General features: G+C 41.0%; 1 protein-coding gene across 5 annotated transcripts in view; it reads left to right on the forward strand.

The window, feature by feature from the left end:
• The first annotated feature begins 432 nt into the window (after positions 1-432).
• prx (periaxin) overlaps positions 433-25245 on the forward strand; it is a 43270-nt gene continuing 18457 nt past the window's right edge. For all 5 annotated transcript variants that reach the window (XM_033631523.2, XM_078166895.1, XM_078166897.1 and 2 more), the window contains exons 1-7: positions 433-571; positions 13734-13789; positions 16320-16427; positions 19205-19330; positions 20682-20841; positions 24560-24753; positions 24964-25205. In XM_033631523.2, the coding sequence (XP_033487414.2) occupies positions 19301-19330; positions 20682-20841; positions 24560-24753; positions 24964-25205 (626 nt within the window). In that variant the 5' untranslated portion in view covers positions 433-571; positions 13734-13789; positions 16320-16427; positions 19205-19300. The remainder of the gene's footprint in view (positions 572-13733; positions 13790-16319; positions 16428-19204; positions 19331-20681; positions 20842-24559; positions 24754-24963; positions 25206-25245) is intronic.

The raw sequence follows: 25245 nt of genomic DNA on the forward strand, positions 1-25245 counted from the left end.
AATTGTCAAACTGACCATCTCCTCTGGACACAGCTAATGATGAATTTCTTAAAACAAGTTTGCTGGTGTTTGTGTGGAGACATGCTGCAGTCATCTGAGCAGCAGAAAGAGAAACAGTCAGTACTCTCACTATTCAGACAGACAGTCTACTATGTCACAAACTTTGTTATCTTCTTCTCCTCCCTCCTTCCCGTGGTTGTGCAGCCCCGCCCCTTGCTGCCCTAATACGGGGGCATCTCTCTGCCCTCTGGCCAATCAGGAGGCTGGATGCGTCCCTCCTAGAGATGCCATGGGCCTGGGCCAGGCCTGAGGTTTCAGTGAGGGGAGCAACAGGCTGGCTGGTGACAAGGGGCAAAGGCTTGAGAAATAGAGAGAGGGGGAAAAGATTAAAAATACCAACAACAACACGACCAAGTGAAGAAGGGCAGCTGAGGACAGCAGGAAGTCAATGTTAGATAAAGGGAGTCATAGGGAGATAAGGAAAGAGAGCGAGGCTGAGATTAAAGATCTGCAGGTGGAAGTCTGTCACCTTTGAACCACTGGAGGAGGCACGCTGAGGCTGAGAATTAAGGTAGGCTGGATGGATGTGGTTTAATAAAGTCTCTGTGCTGATGATACAGTGCAGTCCGCTGATAGCTGAGGGCTCTCTGTTGTTGCTCTGTGCAAAGAGGAAAGCAGGTGTTAGAAGTCATGGTTGAAGGGGACTGATAACTCACTGTCTGGAGTAGAAGCAGTATAAATGCATCTTCAATAGCCATGCCTTTGTTGCTCTGGGTCTGTACTCTGTGTCTGTATAATTTAGTTTTAAATCAGCCCCAGGACTTGTTTAGTTCTCTAAAATATTGCTTCAACATTTGGCAGCTCAGGAGCAGCTGAGAGCTACACAGAATGGTTTATTTAGCAGTCTGCAGACTCCACATTGCTCACTTCAGGGAGCATAACAATAGCGCGCTGTTTAAATGCAAAGACAGTTTTAGTAAGACAGCTGCCGCTTGTGTTTATTCCAACATGCCAGTTGCTGGTTACAAACACTTGAGCATTCACTGAGGTTTATGGTAACTATTTGCAGTGCGGCATGTCACTATGACTCCAAGTTTATAAGAGTGTTTTGTAATATGACCTGGGTCAAATAACACTTTCAAATTATTCGTAGGATTTATTTAACCTTTAGGTGTGGCAGATGGGTGGGGACCCAAACACTGGGAGTACCACAACATTTCGAAAAAGGAACCTTAATTCTAATTTACTGTAATAATAGAGCGCTCCAGTCAAAAATAAGTTCAAATGGCCTCATGCAGAGCAGAGCTGACAGAGCTGCTGGTGGCGGTCATTTCAAATAGCCCCTGTCTGAATGTTACACACCAACGACAGCTGCAGTGTGAAGGTCATAAGATCTGTTTGCCCCCCAGGTCCAGCTCCACCAGCCTGGTATGCCTGTTGGCCCAAAGTGGGTACAGAGACTGCTGAGGCCAAAACACACCCTTTCTGTGATGGAGGACCACAAACACATTTGTGGCACTGGGTGACATAATGCATGCACTGGGCAATTTTTGGGCCACAGATATTGGTGGTAAAAGGGCAATTTTTACTGTCCAGCAGCTATTAAACAAGGGCGGTGCTGGCCAGGTGTTTTTCTTGCCTTCATTGCCGAAGTATATTCTCATTTAGAACCTTGAAACAGAAAACTCCACTAGTTTAGAAGGTCAAGTTTTCTATTTTCTGATGATTTATTGTTTTCAGACAACTTTTTAGAGTCCATCTGTATCAAGGAGACAATATAGACAGATTCATTTTACTTTTCTTAAAGTACTAAGCCTAAATTCAATATTAAGTTAAATCTTTTGCAATGTCAGCTAAGCAGTAGTGAAATTCCACACATGACAGCAATAGCGGTGACAGTTGAAATGCGAGCAGTGAGCTACACAGTCAAGATGGCAACAAAATGGGATAAATACTACGAAGCTGAGCAGTGATAGGCTATACAATTCTGGCTTAAAGGGACAGTTCACCTCCAAATCACAATTTCTTTTCCTCTTACCTGTCATGCTGTTTAACAATCTACATTGTTTTGGAGTGAGTTGCCAAATGTTGAAGATATTGGCTGTAGAGATGTCTGCCTTGTCTCCAATATAATGGAACTAAGTGGCACTCAGCTTGTGGTGCTCAAAGCACCACAGAAAAAAAAATTGAAAATCTCAGCAGCAATGTTTCTTTCCATAAATCATGACCTGGTTATTTAGGATAATCCACAGACCTTGTTGTGAGCAGTTTCATGTAAGAACTACTTTTTCTCTCATGGACCAGAGACTCGTGCTTGTGACAGCTCAAAATGGCTTGTTCAGTTAAATGGGAAACAAGGCAGACATCTCTAAGGCCGATATCGCCAACACTCGACAACTCACAATAAACATAGATTGATAAGTAGCACTACAGGTAAGAGGAAAAATATGCATTTATTTTTATTTATATTTTTTGCTGCTTAATTGTAATGTACAAATGTTTGGCTCCGGATTTTAGGGTTGTATTTTTAGAGAGAATGTTTTGTGGTTGAAAGCTGATATTCCAGCATGTTTTGATACGTTTATCCATATGGTAGTTAGAGTTGTTGATGTCTCCGATCCTAGTGATGGCGGCTGCCAAACTTCTCTTTACTCCAGCTTGTTTAAAAGGAGGCCAGTAACTGAACTCTCCTCTATATCTGTCGGTACACACTGTTACAGGGATCACAGGTCTGAGTCTGATGCTTCAAATAAAGTCTTATGTGTCAAACACTTGTGGACAATGCAAGAAATCATTATCTGTTATTCTGAGGTAACGTGTTGCTGGAAGATGTACAAAAGCAGCAGGTATGATTTGTGTGTGTATCCATGAGGCTAGAGTAACTGACGTCAGAACTGAAATGATGGATGATGATAGCAGCTTCCTGGCGACAGACTTTGGGTGGTGGTGGTTGCGGTTGTGGGTGGGGTTAATTTTAGCCCAGGAAGTAGGGTCAAGAGTTGATTGGGCAGTTCAGGAGAGAGACCTCATGAGGAAACACTGCTTGACGTACAGACAAGGGTGAACTTCCCTCGGTGTATACACAGAGCCGAGAGGACTTATCAGGAAGGAAGACTCATGGAAACAAGTAACTCAAGAGCACGAATCAGTTCATATTTGAGCTATAATTTATTTTTGAAACTGAGAAATACAGTGGATAATCTGTGGCAGATTTTTATCCTTAAATGACTGCAGGGTGTCTCTCACCATGTGCTAAGTGTACCTTATCTCTGTTTCCTGTTTACATGAAGGCATTTCCTGTCCAGAGGCTTTCGCCAGCGGGTGTGTCTTGTTTTGTCCATCTTGTGTTTCAGATGATCAGCAGACATGCTGGGATCTATCTCACTAATCTTGAACAGTTTGGACATTATGCTGTTAGGTGGATGCTTTTATCTAAAGCGGTTCACAGCAGTAATGCTTCCTAAATTTTCAGCTGGTATGGCTTGAGTGTGAGATAGAGCTGTGGCAGGATCAGTGCCCTGCTGTAGCCACTGAACTCTACAAGCTTCAAGCACAACATCACAACAAAAACTGATAAACTATCTATTTTAAGGATCTTTTGGCAGCCGCACTGCCTAAATATGATAAACAGACCTTTTGAAAATGTTCTTAAATTCATCATTGATGATGGATCTGCAATTGCTTTGCTAACAGCAGCTAAATCAGAAACATGATATCATGTTGTTATTGGCTCTTGTGAGTGATTATTACTTCAGAAATCTCAAACTAAACTTTTCTCCTGTGTGGTTCCTCAGCAGTGGAACGAGTTACCTAACTCAACTGTGTTAGCAGAATCCCTCGCTGTGTTCACAAATCGCTTGAAGACCTACATCTTCCAGGAGTAGTTTCTTATTACACTCTTCTTTCTCTCAAAAAAAGAAAAGAAAAGTGTCCTTTGCTTTGCACTTATGTGTAACTGCATGCACCTGCAGCATTGTGTAAGTGTTGAACATGAGTGCTTCTCCTTGATCCAGTGGCTTGGATTGTACCTCATTTGTATATTGCTTTGTAAATGTCTTGTCCTAATCACAATGACCTTAGTCTGCTGTGCAGTAGTTTTGCCTGAAAATGACACAATGCTATAGACCCTCATAAAGCATAATATTACTCAATGATAAAATGATTAAATGTCACTTACATCACATGCTAATGACAGACTGCAGCTCATAGACACAACAACAAATGGAAACAGGAAATTTAGTTTGAGATGCCCTCAGTGTAGGAAAATTCCATTTAAACAGGTACTCCAGTGACTTAATACTTAACCTCCATAAAGTTGTTGGGTGCACAAGAAACATATTAAGCACAAAATGGGCAAAATTGAAGCAGCTCCACCTGAGACATCCTGACTTTTGAGCCTCTAGTTTGGGTCAAACTCCAAAAACACTTTATTAAATCTTACATTTCAAAAACAGAAAGCATCTTTTCATTGTCCAGCAAACACACACATCTTTCAAACTTCACCTTAAGAGTGTAATGTTAGGGGCATGTAAGACTTTCCATTAAAACATTCAAGACATGTGATAATGACATGATGATTACTGGACGGTACTTGATTCGTCGCTGTAAAATCAAAGAAAATCAGTGACAGACTTGCTTGTACTCTACTCATGTACACGTCTCCAGTATATGTCCTTTATTCCACTTTCATTTACAGTTTGACTCTTTGATGTCCCTTCACTTTTCAGATTCTTTTTTTGTCACATTTTGACTTTATTCTGCTGATGGAGAATTTTCACTGTTTCTTCTCCTTCCCTGTCATCTCTAATGCCCCATGCTGTCCCATGTGTTCATCTTACATCATCATATCTTATCCAATCATCTTTGTGCCCATATTCCTTAAACCAGTGGTTCTCAAACTGTAGGATGCACCCAACCCCCTTGGGAGTCCATAGAGCCACTGCAGGTGGGGCCTGTATGACCAGCGGAAAAATATGTAGTAAAACAAAGTTGAATAAGGGTTAGGATTAATAATAATAAACATGATTTATGTAGAGAAAACTAACAAGTGTCATGACAGAGACATGACATCAAAAGTTTTAGATTGAATTGATGGTTGCTCTTCTTTTAAGATCATCATGGTGATGTCATTATGTCTGTCATACAGACAGTAAATATTGTCATCCATTTCCAGCCAGTCTTTTCTTATTGTTTTTAGACTCTATGTATTTTTGACTCCATAAATGTCAGTTCATGTACACGTATTGTGCTCCATACAATACACCAGCAGATACAATTCTGGGAAAGTAGAGAAAAAAAGATTAACAATAAATAAATTTAGAAACGGCAATATACTGCTGCTTTATTCACGCATGTGTGGCCCGCCTCCGCAACATCTTCACTGTTCCTGCTCTCAAAATAAACTAATGCTGCTGATTTCTAAATTTCAGTGTTATTTTTAAGAACTGATGTTATTTGTTAAGATATTGGCAGTCAGTCTGGTGTCTGAAATAGAAGCAGTTTCCCTCCTCTAGTCTTGTGATTGTCCTAAAATTAGATCCAATAAGATTTTTGTTATGTACTCAGGCTGCCACCAATTGTGAAAAAGTGTTGCGGTATTTCCTCTGTGTGTGTACTCTTATGTAAGTACGTGAGGAGAAATCCTATTTTTATCGATAGCTGGCCTCAGCTGATAATACCTCAGTCCACAAATAAATCACAAACCTACATCCTCAGCTGTCTCTCATGTGCTGCATCACCGTCGCAGTGTGTTGTGTCAAAGAAATGTTATCAACTTTATTCAAGGGCAGATGGGTGGTTGTTTTCTTTGAGCGGACACCTGATGCTGGATTCCTGCCATGACTGAGCCAACTATAACATCATTAACTTGTCTATCTCTAGTAGGCTTAGAGGAGCCTCTGAACAGGATTAGAGAAGCAGGTTAAGTGTCATCAGGCTGCTGCTGTAAGTCAGAGCAGGACAGTGCAGGATAACAAAAACTATTCAGCTCACATCATACCATCACATTCCCTGGAGCGGTCTGAGGGGTCGCAGCTCTCAGCCGTGCTTTTGACTGTCACCACCTGAAAAACCACATTTGTTTGGACTCTTAGATTCAACTAAGGTTATAATATGAAGTTGCACGTGTTACTCTCTCTCTCTAGTCTGTTTTACTCACACCTGTCCCTTGCAAAAAAAAAAAAAAAAAGATAGGTAGGAACTAAAACTACTCTTTGGCTAAGGGCAAGTGCGGATTATGATGAGGCCCCTGAGCACAGATATGCAAAGGGTCCTACCACCTCTCTTACATAGGAGCACACAGATGGTTTTGTGTCTCTTTATAGTCATTCTGTGTCTTCTTGTAGTTGTTTTGTGTTTTTATGTCGTCCTTTGTCTTCCTTTGAGATAACTTTCCGTCTAATTTAGGTCATTTTGTGTCTCTTTTGGTCATTTTGTGTTTCCTTGTGGTTGTTTTGTGTCTCTTTGTAGTCTATCCCTGGTCAGTACATATTCATCTGACTGACATTCTGCAGGTGAAGGCCAGGGGGCCCCTGACACTTTGGGCCCAATAGGCCTGTGCCCAGTATGCCCAGTAATAGGAGTGGCCAAACAAGACTTGCCCAAGATTTAAAAGAAAGACTGGTAATGAGCCAAAGGAGAGCTGGTGAACTGCTCATGCCACCTGGCTAAAAGGCACAATACGTGGATGCATTTGTATAGGTGGTTGCAGCTATTACGAATTTGTGCCAGTTTCTGTGAGGTGACTTAACCCACCAGTGGGCACGCTTGAAGGCATGGAAGGTATAAACATCGTGGGTGGATGGTTGGTGGTGTCCATAAAGTTAGAGCAGACACCTAGCAAGGCATTTAGCTCCAGATGGCTGGACTGGTCCTTCTCACTAAGAGAGAAATGTTGCAGCCATGAAGCATCTTCCTGTGAATATATACATATACTTGTTCCAGCACATTTTCATTAAAAATCACAGAATGATGGCATGAAAATCAGACACAGAAAGTAAAAAGGCCATTACTCATTTTGTCGTGGCTAAGCCTTATGCACAAACCCTGTGTTGCGAGGTTGAAAGGTGCTGTCAGACCGTGTTTAAGCTGTCTTTTCCACTCTATGGCCTCACTAACAAACCCGCCCGCATTATCAAATCTGCGCACGACAACTTAATCCAGCTCCTGTTAGACAGACTGCAGAGTGGATGACGGAACCAACAAGCTCTTCAGCTTTCTGGTTCTCTGATCTTCAAATTCAGAGTCCATCGTGAGAGCCGTGAGAACTGAGGCTCTATAGCAGCATCAGTAGCTGCCTCATTGGATCATATCAGCAGGCTGCCCTGAATCTTAGCCACTATATTATTAGAATGTCAAACTTATTTCAGCAATTGGACAGATGATTATTCATTTTAATGTATGAATATAATCTCTAGAAAACAATCTGACGTTTAATTAGTTTCTCTAGGAGTGTGGAGCAACCTTGCTTTCCCTTGTTTGTGTTTTTTTGGATTTAGCTTCCTGGATATTTTTTGTGGCTCTTGTCATTTGACTAATCTGTTGCTTTTTGTGCATGGTACAAAGCACTTTGATCAGATTTGCAGCCAGAGTGTGTGTGCATCGATGCAGTCTGCGGATGTGACTGTCAAATGCAAACACCCAGACTGGATGTGCGAGCATATGTGTCTTTCATGCTGAGCTGTGCCACTGCAATAATACAAACAACTTCACAGCCTCAGCAAGCACTTGTTTACTTGTTAGTCTTTCATTTATTTTTCCTTTGGGATGTAGTCTGCTTTTTATACGCCTTTCTTTTATGGCATAGCTATGTTGGTAAGCCCTCTGATGGCTGATGCTTTGAACAGCTTAGACTAACACAAGCCCTCTTTGGCTAAGTTGAGTCAGACACATGGAAGAGGGGTGTGATCAATAGTAGTAAATACTGGGACAGAGATATATGTATCTGCTCTTTCAAATAGAGTTAAAGTGCCAGTTGTCTAAGCAAAGATGTATTAAAGGAGCAGTGTGTGTGGGATTTCGTGGCAGCAGTGAGGATTACAGAATGCAACAACCTAAAATTTCAGAATAAAGCAGTTTCACTTTACAAATCAGTGTTTCTCCAATGCTGTATGGCTCATCACAGACGGACCGCTAGCCCAGCACATGCTAATGTGTGTTCATGTGTTGTTGTTGTTTTTTTTTTTTTGTTTTTTTTTTGATAACTGAAGATCCAGATGTCCATGGAGGTTTTTACAGAGAGTTGAATTATCCACAGAGGTCTCTTCCGCTTTAAAACCCATGGACCGGGTGATTTAAACCGGTAAAAATACTGAATAAAAGAGTTTAAAAAAAATGACGCTGTTCTGCTCATTGCAGTGGGGCTGCCAACTACTGAGGCCGACCCAAAAATGTGAAAAAGCAAATGGCCCTACCTGTTTCGTTTATTCATTCTGGGTTACTGTAGAAACATGATGGTGCAACATGGTGGACTCTGTGGATGAGGACCCACTCCCAATGTAGATAGAAAATGGCTTCTTATTTTCTGGTAACTCTACATTAAAGAAAACATAGTTCCTGCCCACACGTCTGGCCCATTTATTATCTCTCCACATTTTCTATTGTAAATCTTTCTGTTTTATATGTCTTTACTTTTGCGCTGCTTTTAGTGTCGTGTACCACATCCCAAGACATACTCCTTGTGTGTGCAAACCTACTTAACATAAAAGATTTCTGATTCTGGCAGCTGTGATACATTCAGCAGTTGTTTATGAATTTTGGATTTTGGCTCCTCCCACTTCGCTGCTCTGTACCTACATATGCAGACGGGTGAGGATCCAAACTCACGGGGTCAGTGATCAGGCGTGTGGAGGCCTGCAGATGTGTGAGTCTGATCTATAATAAGACTGGGCTGTGAGGCATTTCAAATCTTCACCTCCTCCTCCTCCTCCTCCTCCTCCTCCTCTGCCATCCCTTCATTCCTCCCCTCCGTCCAGGGTGTGCCACCTCCTCCACCTGCTGCTGTCTATCTCTCTGTCAGTCACACAGGGCTGCAGTTTAAAGTTGCTGTCAGGTGCACAAGTCTAACTGTTGCTGATAATCATATATTTACTTAAAATGAAATATTATGACCACAGTTTATAAACTCAGAGTTCAGGAAACTTTCCATTTTGATTAAAAAACATGTTTTTAACTAAAAAATTACCACTTTGATAACCAACAAGATTGCCTTTTGCAGACACAAAATTTACAGATGACATTAGTGTCATCCTGCATATTACTGTCACTGTTGTGTCTGTTGTGTGGTTATAAAACACAGCAGGGATGACTGCGCATTTGGGCTCTGGCTGCCACTTTCAGACCATTAGTACGACAGTGTTGACACTGCTGCACCTGATACAATACCAGTCACTCAGTGCAAAAATAATAGCTTGAAAGCCTGGATCTCAACACGTCGTGCTGAACATCTCTGTTTGACATGTGTGTGAGCAGTATGTGTGCTAGTCAAACACAATTTGTCAGGTAGGATATCTAAACTATGTAAGATTTAGTGTTTAAAATGAGATGAAATAATCACACTTTTCTTAAAATGCAACACATCTGATTTTTATTCACATAGCACATAGACCATTAGCCATAGCATTTTTGAAGATGTTTGATTATAAACTGATAAAGGAAGAGTAACAACATATAGCTCTGAATCTGATCAGTATCCAAAAGTACATGGTTATTGCATAGCATTTTTTCGAACAATAACATCAAATAAGAAAATAATCACAGTCTCAACGTGGGGCCCACTATGTTATGTGCTATTATATGTCATTATCCCTGTCGGAGCAGCAGAGTCAGTGATCAACCTGGGCCTCAGGGAGGGTTTGATATCTCCGTTCTCGTCACTTACTGTAAGAGTGTATCACTTTATGTGTCAAGGGTCTATCTCTCCAAAACTTGTTCTACTCTGTGAATGTCTGTCCCTGCCCCACTGTGACTGATACACTGATGGCTTGGCAGCAGTGAATGTTTGTTATGTGTTCCTGTGACCCTGCTGGATACCTGATACCTCCAACCCACCCAAACAGGCACGACATCCATGCTGGCACTCTTCATGTCCAAACACACACACACGCACAAATTTAAACACACAGATGGGCTTTCTCCCTTTGCATAGACACAGATACACACACACACAGTTAAGCTCGGGCTGCTATAAAAGCGATCACATGAAGGCAGGACAGTGAGGAATGAGATTGCTGGGGGCCACAGTGATTCCCAAGCTAGCAAAGATAAAGTGACCAGGGAGGAGCTTCTACACATTCAGCAAACTCTTCAGTTAAATCAATCAATTCTTTATGTAATGAAATATACTGCTACAGTCTAGGCTCTACCCAGTTTCTACTGTTTAAGTAGCAGCCAACCAGGTTACTGCAGATATAACTCTCAAAGTTGGTATTTAATTCGCACCACATCAGTTTCACACAGCTCCATGCTCAGAGGAGCACCAGAGGAGCTTTTGATCTTTAATACACCACAACTATTCAAGCATTCTTCCAAGGTCTGTGAATTACACATTGTTGTTTTTCCATTGGTGCTACAAAAACAACTTAATTGGTTCCTGCTGGCATCATTTTTACTTTTATAGCTCACGTCATCTCTTAGTGGTGAGTGGTGGATGAATATCAAATGTGTTTGAAACCAGCCTGGTAACCCTGTGTCTGTGTGGACATCAAAATCAGGCCAGCAGTCTTGTCTTGGTCTAGGCCACTTAACTGTATTTGACTGCACCAATTATATCCCCACTTGCCTTGTATCAGTGTAAAATTACTCATTTTGTTAAAGGATTTGCCAACAACATGACTATTTGTATATCAATGAGTCATGCCATGTTACCTTGAATCCATGAAGAAAACGTTTTCTCGCATTCCTCGATGGAAAACAGCAAACGTATTGATTTTCGTTTTGTGTTGGCCACCGTAATCAGAAGCCAATCTGCTGTGGGCAGCTGCAAAATCACTGATTCATAACGTGAATTTTTTTTTACCAGTTTTAATCACCTGGTCCATTTGTTTTTTGGAAGAGACCTCTGCAGATAATAGTGTCCCGGGGGAAAATCTCCTGAGCAATGAATACTGAAGGAATTCTAGCTGGGTTTCAGCTGGTTGCAATCTGCACCCTTTTTGCCTTTTTGGGTTCTTCGTTCACTGTGGCAGCATGTGAGAAAAACAAAGTTTTCTTCACAAATTCAAAGTTACAAGGCATGACTAACTGATATACAACTGGTCATTTTGTGGGTGAAGTATTCCTTTAATATGACTGTTATACAGTGGTTACTAATGCATTCACATTGTCTGAAAAGTTAAGAAAGAAAAGTTAAAACTACGATAAGATATTTCAGTGCCACAGTAAATCAACTGACTGTGACTCCTGTAACTTACAGTATGTTTTAAGACAGTAAGAAACTTAACTTGAACATCTCTGCAGTAGCTTCCTGGATATCTCACTTTGCTGTCTCACTTTTACTGATACAGTTCACTATTTGTCTCCTGGCATCACTTTACCCAAATGACTCATATTTAGTTTCAAGACATGGTGGACTGGTTAATGCTGCTGCTGAAGTTGTTACCTTTGGAATTTTCTACTGGTTTGCGATCTCAGTACCTAAATATCCTCTGTATATAAACCAATGCTGCTCCTTCTCCTACTTCTTCCCCTTCCATCATTATTTCAGAGAACTTTCTGTATTGATAACTGCACTTCAACCTTTGCAAGCATAGTTGGTAGATATTTTTGATGCTTACAAAATTTGATAACCCACCACATTCTTTACTTTGCAATGGTATGTGTATAGTTTTTTGTTGTTGTTGTTGTCATTATGACAATGTAAAAACTAACATGGATGCTTTGGGGCAGTTTGAGTAGTACCGTATGTCTTAAAAGTGTCTCAGTGGCGCATTTAGATGGTTTGGATGGTTTAGGCTCGGGTAGCTGGTGCAGGGGCATGACCACGACTACGGAAAGAATCTCAAGAGCGCCGTCCCAGAAGCTTCAGACTGACGGCCATGTCACTTAAGCAGAAGTTTAAACTCCACAAGCCTGCCATGAACACATGATGCTACACCTTCTTAAGAATGCTACTGGAGCTAATTTACTGTTATATGATACAGTCCTGTTTTAATGGCATGTCACTGGTGACTGGAGTATCCTGCAGATAGACTGTATGTTTTAAATGTACACAGAAACCATATTGAAATTATTTCTGATTTAATTCAACTTTTACGTTTGTAGGACAGAATGTGAGAAACGGGCTTGGCACAAATGACCCCGGCTCAAGCCCCAGTGGGGGCCATGCAAAGTTCTGTGGTTGACACTTAAATGGGATCAAGTACAATGATTTACTTAATACTAATACTTACTAAATTTAAGGTTATCACAACACATTTCAACTTGTCATCTGAAACCCCACCACTCACAGTTATTGTGAAAATGGTGCAGTCCAATTCCAACCGCACCAGGAATGACAGGCTACACTGAATGTGGCAGACCAGCAACTAAAACCCACTGTAATGGGCTCAGTTTAAAGCTAGAGTGAAGATACTAGCACAAAATGAAACTAGACAACCTTAGACATCCACTGGTACCAACCATGTCATGCTGTGTGGTTGGAGGGGGTCTTAACAATCTTCCAAAAGAGGAAAAAGTGGCATTGCCATTTTTCTAAATGTTGTATTTGAATATTTCTACATATCCATAAACAGGCTTGGAACTGCATAAAGTAGCACATTTTAAACACCGGAGTCCACTTCTGATTTGATCTTATGATTTAATGCCTTGTAGTAAGGAGGGTAACTGTCACAGTCTTATATGAGAGACATTTTTTCTCTGTGTTTTAAAATAACTGACTTGACCTTTCTTGCTTGGTAATCATATGAGTATGCAGAGCAGAACGTAGCCTGGATGGGTCACTTACACCAGATTTGGTAATGGTTGTTAGACATAGGTCAAGAGCATATTTAAAATTACTCAGTTGGTATTAGAGCTAAGGATGAGTAGGTGGTGGTGCAGTGGGTGTGGATGAGGGGCCCAATTTGGAACATTTCATCCCCCTGTTCATAATTCCTAATGTCTGGCCTGTCAGTGATAAAAACAGATGGTAATATCTTTTAATATTCTACAGTATGTATACACATGCAGTGAGAGCTCAAGAACATGAGTACAATGCATTCAGTATTTTTAATCACTTTTAGGTCAATCATTCTATATTTAAAAAAAATGGAAAAAGCAGAGGTCAGGTACTGTGCATTATTTCAGAAATGAATCACTGAGATACAGAATCACAGATAATACAGTGACAGACTAAGAAAATAAAATGATAAATCAGCAAAGAAATTACAGTGCACCTTGAGAACAAAGTCTCTGTTGCCTTTACTCATCATAGGACAAAATTAGAGGAGCTCAATCAACTATTCCATTTTCAGTGTACCTCATTTCTGTCTTGTTCAAAAGAGTTTGAGGTTATTGTACAGTGTTCAATGGAACCCATTTATCTACAGGACAGTCCATTAAATTAATTCAGCCACTTCAGGAAATGGCTTTCCATTCCTATTTTTATGTTGCTAGTCAAGACCCTTATATGCAATATAATGAAAAACATAAAAGTAAATGCTCTTCATTGCGGTCTCCTCTTAATTGAACTAGATAAGCTCTGAGTTACTGCAGACACCAGAATAACCAGAGTTGTTGTTTTTTTTTGTCTGTTTCAGACTCTGACAGAGACCAAGAAGACAGCCATGTTTTCAGCCAGACCAGAGATCCAGCCGTAAGTAAACACACACCTCCTTCTGCTCATACAAATCCATAAACCAGAAGCTGAAGGAAGGAGGACGCACAAGTCTAATATTTCCAGTCGTGATTGGTGCAAGTTGCAGAGGGATTCCAAAGAAACTAGTAGGCAACAGCACTCACAATAGACTAGAGTCAAAATCTATGTTTTAATAGGGCAACACACGGCCAAACAAAATGACAGATGCATTTCGACCTAAGCCTTCTTCAGTGTATCCATCAAATCCATAAACCAACCATACTGACGTAGTTCTTTAATCGAGAGTCACAACATCAAAGTGAGCAGGTGAAATGTTAAATATGAAAGACTTGAGTCTTGAATAAAATAAATAATAAAGAGATGATCGACATAACAAACTACAACAACAGTGTACATCTGTATTCACTGTGAAGGAGATGGTACGTGTTTTATTGCGGTCATCTCAATCCCTTTTAAAAGCACCATCTGTCCTCCACACATTAATTACACTCTGCACTTCACATCTGATACACAGACAACACTTTAAGTGTGTCAGTGGAGCGATTCCTTTACAGGATTGCAGTTTGATGACTGAAATGAGTGTCGGCAGATGTTACCGTTTGTTTTCCTACACAATAATTGACTTTACAGGAGATGTTGTTGTCCTCTAATCCAATATGTTTGAAATTCATTGCAATATTACACTTATTATACTTTATGGAGAGAGTTGTGCATTATTTTTGATTGCAAACAATCATTTTAGCTCCATGCTAGCTGCTGAATATGTGTGTGTGTGTGTGTGTGTGTGTGTGTGTGTGTGTGTATTGTGAACAAGCAGGGCAGATTATTTAAGTGAGTACGTTTTCATTGATTTTCACAATGTTACTGATTCAACCACTATGTGTCACAAAAGATTTAAAAGAAGAGGACAAATTTGGTTGCCAAAAATGAAATGTAACTATATTTTTTGAAAAATATTACAGAAAGTACTGTTGGTCCTTCAGGGATTTAGCTCACAAACTGCACTGGAAATTTGTGGTTGTTAAGTGTCAGAGATCACAGTAGCCTGTCAACAGGTGAAGTGCTAAAACAGGATGTTTTTACAAGATTAACTATGTGAGAGTTTATGCAGCAAGTATAGAGGAAGGAGATGTGGGAGGCTGGGACATGACATGTTTCCTCAGGAACGGAGGTAAGAGGCAAAGGAACCAACATCCATCTCAGTTTAATTCACTCCAACCAAAAAACATTCCACGGGAGAAACTCTATTGAGAAACACACACATTACAAATAAAAACACATGATGATCATGATAGTTGTAGTGGTGGAGGATCTATATTTATATTAAAAGAAATAAACAGGAGAAAAATATAAATTTCCCCCTCCAGCCTTCCCCTGGGCTAGTGAGAGAAGTGTATCCCAGTTCATTAAACTTAATATAAATTCAGTCATAGAAGAAGATCATCCCAACCACCAGAAAAAATGTTGCCATTGGATATTTTTGCAAACCATGGATACATTACTATGTAGCAGATACACTGAAACTTTACAGTTCAACAACGCTGTGGTTCATGTGGTTAGGTTTCAGCACATTTACTACTTGGTTATGGTTAAGAAAAGTTTATGTTTTGGCTTGAAATACCCTGTTTTGGGGGCACAATCCCAACTGGAAACACAGTGATATTTTAGTAAAACACAGCCTCTGTTTTTAGGGTACTATCCCGGCTAAAACAAACAGTGACAGGTTGCTGCAAAACCCTCATGTTTGGGGCCTAAAAAGCCATTGGAAACACAGCAATGACTCTGTAAATCGGTTATGTTGTGCAGTGGTCTGCAGCTTGGCAGGCTTCTCGCCAAGGTGACACGCCATCAACCATCCCCTCCACCTCCAGATGACAAAATCAGCTCATACACTAAGCCACGTTGTATTAATACAAACCCTATGAGACATGCAAATGTGATGTATTTGTGGTTTAGAGAAAATTTAAAAGCCAACATTTTCTTCTGGTGACAGGGCTGAAGAACAAAAAGCCATCAGTCATCTGCAGATGATGATGATGAGTTTAACGTCTTCATGTCATGTTGTCATTTTTTACTGCCTCTGTGCCCTGACTGAAGTTTGATTTTGTGGGTTTTCACGGCCACATCCTCAAGTTAAGTGGATTGGTAGTAGCAATGCATGGTCAGCATACAGAGTACCTCTGTGTACAACAAACCCACAGCTTGTATTTCCTTTTTAAGCTGACGGAGCTTCACACACACACACTGTAACATATATTCAAACCTGGGAGCCTGGAGCTTTCTCAGTACAGCCCTTTTTGTCAGTTGAGTAGCTTCATTGGAGCCAAGAATGTCAGTGGTTGTTGAAATAAATTCACATTCTCAGTCCCCATGTGCTGTAGATTTCTCCAGGAAAGCTGCAGTGCAAAGCTGCTGTGGAGGCACAGATAATCTTGTTAGCTGAGTTACAGGGTAAAACCCCACTGAAAACTGCTGCTGCATGAATATTTTGAAGTGACTTAACCCTATCTTCTACTGTGTGTGGCAGGTAAAAGACAAGAGGCGGTCGCCCCCCTCCAACAGATCCCCCTCTGCCCCACAACGAAACCCTCACCACAGCGGCTCCACAGAGGAACAGGAGAGCCCTGAGAGAGTGGTGAGACACACACACACAGACCTACCTGCAATAAAACACTACTAGGATTAACAAACAGTGATACACACATGAGGAAACGCATGTATACATACATGCACCTGCAAGGATGTTAGAGTGTGTCTATAAAGATGTACATGGGTTCCTAGGAAGGAAGTCGTATGATGCCAGTAGGACTTTCAAGTTTTGTACTTACTGTAACTGGAAGAATTGCATGGTTGTGTATAAGACAATGAATGTGCAGTACAATGTGGGCAAATCTAAAAGAACATGTGGTCAAGTTATTTTTGTTAAAAAAAAACAAACTTTTTATTGCCAAGACTTAGATGAGGAGATTGATACCACTTTCATATCTGTCCCCTAAATATGAAGCTACAGCCAGTTAGCTTTGCGTAGCTTCATGTCCAGGATGTTACCTCTTGGAGTCTCCACTTATGTCTGAAAACCTCACGGTGATGACAAGACTCCAGGAAGTCAGAGCTCACGACCAAGAAATAATTCACCAAATAACCTCCTGTACCACAGCAGCATGACAATTTTAGACTTCATTTTTTCTGCATATGAAACAAGCAATATGTAACATGTTAACAGGTCTACATGTTTACCTGTAGACAAAGCCAGGCTAGCCTTTCCCTCCAGTTTCTGGTCTTTATGCAAAGCTAAAGCTCGGCATACACTGTATGACTTGAGCCTGTTTTAGAAATGTTGTTTAATTCCAACTGCAACCGTATGGGTACATTTTTTTAGTTTAATTTTTTAATTTTATATACTTTATTAATCCCCGGGGGGAAATACAATTTTTCACTCTGTTTGTCAGTTACACACAGGTCCGAACACACACATGCACAAACAGGACCTATACATGCACTAAGTGGAGAGATGTCAGAGTGGGCTGCCCATGACAGGCGCTCCGAGCGGTTGGGGGGTTCGGTGCCTTGCTCAGGGGCACCTCGGCAGTGCCCAGGAGGTGAACTGGCACCTCTCCAGCTACCAGTCCACGCTCCATATTTTGGTCCGGACGGGGACTTGAACAGGCGACCCTCCGGTTCCCAACCCAAGTCCCTATGGACTGAGCTACTGCCGCCCCAAATTTTTATATGTTCGCACTGTGCAGTCCAAACGTCAAGCCATGACCTGAGTGCTGTAAAAAAAGACAATAAAACCGTTCTTTGGCTCTTGCAGACTGTTCTGGCTATTGACAACGGTCAAAAAAGATTTGTTTGAAAGCTCAAGGGCTGCAGGCAGGTAGAAGTTTGTTTGCTAGCAGAGGTACAGTTCACAATAATGCAGACATCCCAAAAAAGAGCTTAAAAGTCCATCTCTGCAAAAATGGTTCAGTCCAAGTTTTGTACCATGTCTATCTCTGTCTCTCTGTCTCTCTGTCTCTCTCTTTCTCTCTCACACACACACACACACACACGCACACACAAGTCAGCAATTAGTAGCAGCAACAAACTTTCTGTGTATTGGCTACACTGTTTGATTGATGAGTGAGAAAAAAGCACTGAATTTAATCATGTCGTGGCTCTGCTTTAACTTGACTTAAGTCTGAAAATGTCAGAAATTCACTCAAATGTCTGACAGACAGTCAGGAGCAGCTGATCAGGCTATGCTTGATCCTCGCTTCCCCCTGTACACTGTACAGCAAACAACGCCCAACAAAGCTGAAAAGTCAGCCCAACTCTAAAATGAGTCATGCAGCTCAGAAATTGGCTCAGAAACAGGCTCAAATCATACAGTGTATGCCCCACGGCTGCTGGCTGTAGCTTTATATTTACCATATAGATATGGGAGTGTTATCACTCTTTCACTCTCAGAAAGAAAGTGAATAAGCAAATTTCCCAAAATGCCAAACTATTCTTTTAATTTTGACAAACAAAGCAATAAAAGCTATGTTTTTACTGCTGTCATCACTATAAAATTTTAAAACTATTACATGTACCTGGATGCTGTTGGTGTATGCTGCCACTGTGATTCACTTTCTTTGGACTTTAGACATTGACCTCAGGACCCTCAAAGCTCCAGTCACATACAGAAAATGTTGAAATGTTTATGAACTGTTATTCTGATATATTTGGAAAGTGGAACGCAGCATTGTGACTGACCTCGTGGCCCCAACAACCACCAGGCCCATACAAACTGGATCACAATGGTCCAGGCCTGAACTGCTGAGGTCATTGTCCAGCACATAAACAACCTTTCATTTCTCCCAGCTCAGCACAGATGCCAGTCACAGCCTTTTCACACTGCAGCAGGTGACCGCCAGCAGCTGGACACAAAGTCAACAACAAAAAACATTTGAATATGGCAGATCTGAAACCAGCTGCAGGTGTCAGAGTAAACACTCTGACCCATATTCATAGACTGAATTGTAGCACGTTAGCACTTTAAGAGTTTTTGTGAAACAAAGTGGTGCTGCTGCTTGTCACGAGAGAATGATGCCTGCTGGTTTCCAACAGAAATGTCAGTGTAGCTAACTGGCACATTAAACTTTTTTTTTCCACACAGGAAAGATGCCACAGTTACACAGAAATACTAATATATACTCTACATTTCCTGTTTTTTTCACCCTCATCTAATAATTGAAGATAATGAGATAATAATGAGAATGGAGACATAACAACAGATTCTGGATAAAAGCAATAAACCAAAAATAATAACGGACAATAACATTTAAATAGCACATTTTTAACCATAGATTGGTTAATTTTGAGTTGTTCATTATGACCTTTATCCACATTGCAGGTGATCTCACCTTTTGCTGTCTGTGTTGTCTGCAGGTGCAGAAGGAGAAACTTCATGCAGAGCTGAAACAGGTGTTGAGTCAGAAGAGAAGTCATCTGAGAGAGTCGACCTGCCAACTGGCCGAACCAGAGATGGACTCAGAGCCCACAGACGAACAGACAGTAAGAAGCAGTTTGATAAACATGGTCACAGTAAAGCTGAAATTTTACTTTTGTTTGTTTCAGTGGTTGAACAGTAAACAGAAATCATAGTTTACCCTCTATTTTTTATGACCATCCCCAGTGTTAAAGGAAATGGAAGACAATGCACACAAAGTCACTCCAATAGTTGATAAAGCACGCGATTTACTTTTCCCTTTAAGAGTCAAGTTACTTTCCTCAGTCAGCTACTGTAAAAGTGGATGTAAACCAAGAATAGAGTGACCTTTCCTCTGTGACAGCTTAATGGATAAAATGGATTCCGAGGTAAAGTGTGAAGTGACAAATAACTGTACAGTAAACTCTGCACTCACTCAAGCAAGTGAAAAAAGATATAAAACAGAGTTGAAGCCCTTGTGCACCAAACACAATTTAAAGGAAAGTTAAAGACAAGACAGAAGACATTTCAATTTCTTCTGTGATGAAGGTCTTTAAAGTTGGAGAATGCAACAAATGCACCCACAGTTGTATTTTTCTCATATGTTTTAAATACAGCGCTTGTTATACAGATACATTTAGAGTGTTACTGTTGAATGGGATCAGCATCACTTTGTGATGCAAATCAATAAGACCCGTGAGTTTATAAACAAATTATATATTCTGCTACTGAGAAATGTTGACAGAGTTGTCTAGTTGTTCTAGTCCTTGGTTTATGAAACCATTGAATTAAAGGTATTTTTAAAAACTTAAAGGTCCAGTGTATAGGATTTAGGGGAATATATTGGCAGAAATGGAATATAATATAATAAGTATGTTTTTGTTAGTGTATAATCACCTGAAAAGAAGAATTGTGGTGTTTTCATTATCTTAGAATGCCGCATTTATATCTGCATAGGTAGCAGATCCCATAGGGAATAGAGTCCGCCATGTTGCTGCACCATGTTTCTAGCTCAGAATGGACAGATCAAACACTGGCTCCAGATAAGGCATTTTGTGTTTTCGCTTTTCCATATTGTCCACCATAGTTAGCAACCCTTTTGCAACATGAGCAGGAAAAACACTCTTTTTTAACATAAAACTGCTTAATTCAGTGTTTTTACCAGTTTAAATCATTGTTTTGGAGAGGGTTTGACCTCTGCAGATAATTCAGCTCCTGGGAAAAGCCTTTTAACAAAGAACACCAAAGGAATTCTATTCAGGAGTGGTGTCAGCTGGTTGCAATCTGCAGTCCTCACTGCTAGATGCCACCAGCTCCCGCTAAATCTTGCACACTAGACCTTTATGTTATCCTGATCAATTGATATCATGTCACTTTGCTTCAACATGTGGAAAATCAAGTTTTTCATCTGTATGTATGAATCTTTGTTTATGCTAGTGGGTGGAGGAAGCCAGTAAGTCCATGGAAATAGTGGTGGAGACGGAGGCAGAAGCTGGAGCCAGCGGCTACAGTGTGACTGGTGGAGGACAGCAAGGGATCTTTGTTAAAGACGTGCTCAGAGACTCACCAGCTGCTAAACATCTCAGTCTACAGGAAGGTACCTGGGGTCACACCTGATTCGTTTAGGGAGCACTTACAATAAACATTCTCAGTGCTTTGAACATAATCCAAACAAGAAATAAAAACATTTACGCTGCAAAGTCCGAGCCATGTTGAGTATGTGTCCTGGGTTTGTGCACCATTCAGTACCATATTCAATCTTGAAAATTATGTATAGGGTTAGTTTGTCCATTTAAACTGTCTACGCTTATTGATATCTCTCAAGAAAAAAAGAACAATAATGAGAATTAATGTTTGTATTATTCGCACTGAGGAATATGGGACAACTAGAGAACAATTCAAAATTATAATTTTGTCATTAATTCTGCTACATGTTATTCATCTTATATTAATGTGGTCAATTAGGTTTATTTTGAATGTACTGACAGCAAGAGTTTGTGTTATCATTTCTAACTTGATGTTTTGCCTTGAGGGAAGCTTCTGCTTTTGGCCACTGGAGAGCAGTAAACAGTCAGCAGTCAGACCACCAGCATCAAAACAAAGATGATAGCGTGATCCCAGACCAGAAAACTATTAATACAGCTTTTAAGATACTGTTATAATATTGATGGCACTGTTGTCATTGGTAATAAATACACTCATAATGACTTGTACATATTTGCATTACAGTTTTTCTTGATTACTTACACACTATAACTGGGAGTATTAGCTAAACATGCCAAGACATGACACCATCTACAAAAAAACAGACCCATTTCCCAAAACTACTCATACTATTCACCTGCTTCCACACATAATTCAATATTCAAAACTCTCTCTGCAAAACCTTACCTTGCAATGTGTTTATTCAGCAAACACATGCTCTTACTGTAATTAACTTGAGTCATCACAACCTTAACTCAAGAACCATACCAATACAAACACTAAAGCTGAAAACACAGCTGCACTATTGCAGCAAGGGCAATATCTTTTTGGCCATTGTCTTTATAATGACGGAACTGTGGGTTATTAAGCTAAGGATATTTCTCAACTTCACCAATGAGTTTCTCCTCATTCATTTTTTATCACACACGAGACTCAGCAACAGGCACAGGGTTCTTTTTATGCATACAGTACAGGCCAAAAGTTTGGACACACCTTCTCATTCAATGCGTTTTCTTTATTTTCATGACTATTTACATTGTAGATTCTCACTGAAGGCATCAAAACTATGAATGAACACATGTGGAGTTATGTACTTAACAAAAAAAGGTGAAATAACTGAAAACATGTTTTATATTCTAGTTTCTTCAAAATAGCCACCCTTTGCTCTGATTACTGCTTTGCACACTCTTGGCATTCTCTCCATGAGCTTCAAGAGGTAGTCACCTGAAATGGTTTCCACTTCACAGGTGTGCCTTATCAGGGTTAATTAGTGGAATTTCTTGCTTTATCAATGGGGCTGGGACCATCAGTTGTGTTGTGCAGAAGTCAGGTTAATACACAGCCGACAGCCCTATTGGACAACTGTTAAAATTCATATTATGGCAAGAACCAATCAGCTAACTAAAGAAAAACCAGCGGCCATCATTACTTTAAGAAATGAAGGTCAGTCAGTCCGGAAAATTACAAAAACTTTAAACGTGTCCCCAAGTGGAGTCGCAAAAACCATCAAGCGCTACAACGAAACTGGCACACATGAGGACCGACCCAGGAAAGGAAGACCAAGAGTCACCTCTGCTTCTGAGGATAAGTTCATCCGAGTCACCAGCCTCAGAAATCACAAGTTAACAGCAGCTCAGATCAGAGACCAGATGAATGCCACACAGAGTTCTAGCAGCAGACCCATCTCTAGAACAACTGTTAAGAGGAGACTGCGCCAATCAGGCCTTCATGGTCAAATAGCTGCTAGGAAACCACTGCTAAGGAGAGGCAACAAGCAGAAGAGATTTGTTTGGGCCAAGAAACACAAGGAATGGACATTAGACCAGTGGAAATCTGTGCTTTGGTCTGATGAGTCCAAATTTGAGATCTTTGGTTCCAACCGCCGTGTCTTTGTGAGACGCAGAAAAGGTGAACGGATGGATTCCACATGCCTGGTTCCCACTGTGAAGCATGGAGGAGGAGGTGTGATGGTGTGGGGGTGTTTTGCTGGTGACACTGTTGGGGATTTATTCAAAATTGAAGGCACACTGAACCAGCATGGCTACCACAGCATCCTGCAGCGACATGCCATCCCATCCGGTTTGCGTTTAGTTGGACGATCATTTATTTTTCAACAGGACAATGACCCCAAACACACCTCCAGGCTGTGTAAGGGCTATTTGACCAAGAAGGAGAGTGATGGAGTGCTGCGGCAGATGACCTGGCCTCCACAGTCACCGGACCTGAACCCAATCCAGATGGTTTGGGGTGAGCTGGACCGCAGAGTGAAGGCAAAGGGGCCAACAAGTGCTAAACACCTCTGGGAACTCCTTCAAGACTGTTGGAAAACCATTTCAGGTGACTACCTCTTGAAGCTCATGGAGAGAATGCCAAGAGTGTGCAAAGCAGTAATCAGAGCAAAGGGTGGCTATTTTGAAGAAACTAGAATATAAAACATGTTTTCAGTTATTTCACCTTTTTTTGTTAAGTACATAACTCCACATGTGTTCATTCATAGTTTTGATGCCTTCAGTGAGAATCTACAATGTAAATAGTCATGAAAATAAAGAAAACGCATTGAATGAGAAGGTGTGTCCAAACTTTTGGCCTGTACTGTACATGGTGAGGAGAGGAGTCGAGCTGCCATAGGAGCAGAGAAAAAGAGCTGCTACAAGAGCTGGTATGTACAAGCAGAGAGTGAGTAGGGAAAAATGCATTTCACTCCAGAGGCAGTGGGGCTGGAAATAGGACAATGGCATAAAGTGTGTCAGGGCGGTGCATCCAGGAGAATTGATGCGCGTCCAGCAGCCACCAGTGTGGGGTTGTATATTGAAAAACTTTCTAACGCATGGCGTTAGCCGTCACTGTGTTTTGGCCTTAAGCCTCAAAGCAGTTAACACAACAATCAGAGTTGCACAAATCAATAAAAAGGACCTAGAGGTATGTCCATGTGCTTTGGAACAACAGAGAGTAAGAGGTAGACGACAAGAATAAAAAAGACAAGTAATCTCAGATTACTGTAATTGCTGCCATCCTAGTTAAGTTCATAATGTGCTCATACAGTTGGGAGGACAATGACAGTAGCTAGACAGCCAGTGCAACCCGACCTAAGCTGTACCATGGTTGCATCCATTGTGTGTATACTTCCAGAAAGGAAGCAGGTCAATTGCCTTGTTGTTACTGAGATAGATTTAATGTTGTAGTGCATATAGACTGAATGTCTACTCTCAGTTGCCACAGTGATGGATGACCAAAGGTCAGTAACTGAGAGACAGCCATCTGTTGGAGATAGGAGGAAACTTCTCACAGCTAAGCAGGAGACTGTCCTGGTGAATGTGATGATTGCCAGTAATGCCATAAGGGAAATCCAAAGCAGAATAGCTGAAGAACAAGTAGTCTTCCAATGAACTGACAGCATTAGCATTTTCACTAATGGTGGACGCCTGTAGTGGGTTGGATAAGACATAAAGGGGGCATTTTTCCTATGTTGCCTTGCAAGACCAAACATAATACGTAATGTTGATGAGCCATTATGGCCTGACCCAAACCTGAGACAAAATGATGAGAACGCAAATGTTGATACTTAGTGACCTGTACATTTGCCAAGTTTCATGTAAATGTCTCTCGTAAAGGTGACCAGCTGCTGAGTGCCAAGGTCTACTTCGACAATGTGAAGTATGAAGATGCTCTGAAGATCCTTCAATGTGCAGAGCCATATAAGGTCAGCTTCCAGCTGAAGAGGACCATCCCCGGAGCAGAGGTCTGTGTGCGGCCTCGAGTTCCCAGCGTTGAGGTCAAAGGTCCCAAGGCCAAGATGGCCAAAATGGTAATCTCTTAATAAAGTCTGTGTCCATTGATTGTTAGTAACATATTAATTTATTACAAAATAGATTTAAAACTCTTTCATATTTTCCAAATGCTTTCAGTTGTTAAATCAATCTACACAAAGTCAGTACCTCAACAGATAGCACGGTACTTAATTTGCACGCCTTCAACTGACACTCTTGTCATCCATGTGTGTTTGTGTGTGTCTCAGAGTGTGAAGGGCAGCAAGCCGTTCAAGGCCAAGAAGAAGAGAGGTGGTCGTTTTGGTCTGAAGAGGCTGAAGGAGAAGCGCAGAGAGGAGCTTGTGATAGAGGGAACACCCCCCAGGCTGGAGATGAGTGATGTAGATGTGGAGTTTTCTCTCCCCAAATTCAAACAGAGGAGGAGTGCGAAGGTTGAAGCAGAAGGAGCCGGAGGCACTGCAATCGTGGGAAAGGCAAAGAGGAGGATCAGGTTGGCCTTTTTTTCTGTACTTTCTGTGTTTGCTTCATGG

This window comes from Epinephelus lanceolatus, chromosome 4 (genome assembly GCF_041903045.1).
Source record: "Epinephelus lanceolatus isolate andai-2023 chromosome 4, ASM4190304v1, whole genome shotgun sequence".
Taxonomy (NCBI): domain Eukaryota; kingdom Metazoa; phylum Chordata; class Actinopteri; order Perciformes; family Serranidae; genus Epinephelus; species Epinephelus lanceolatus.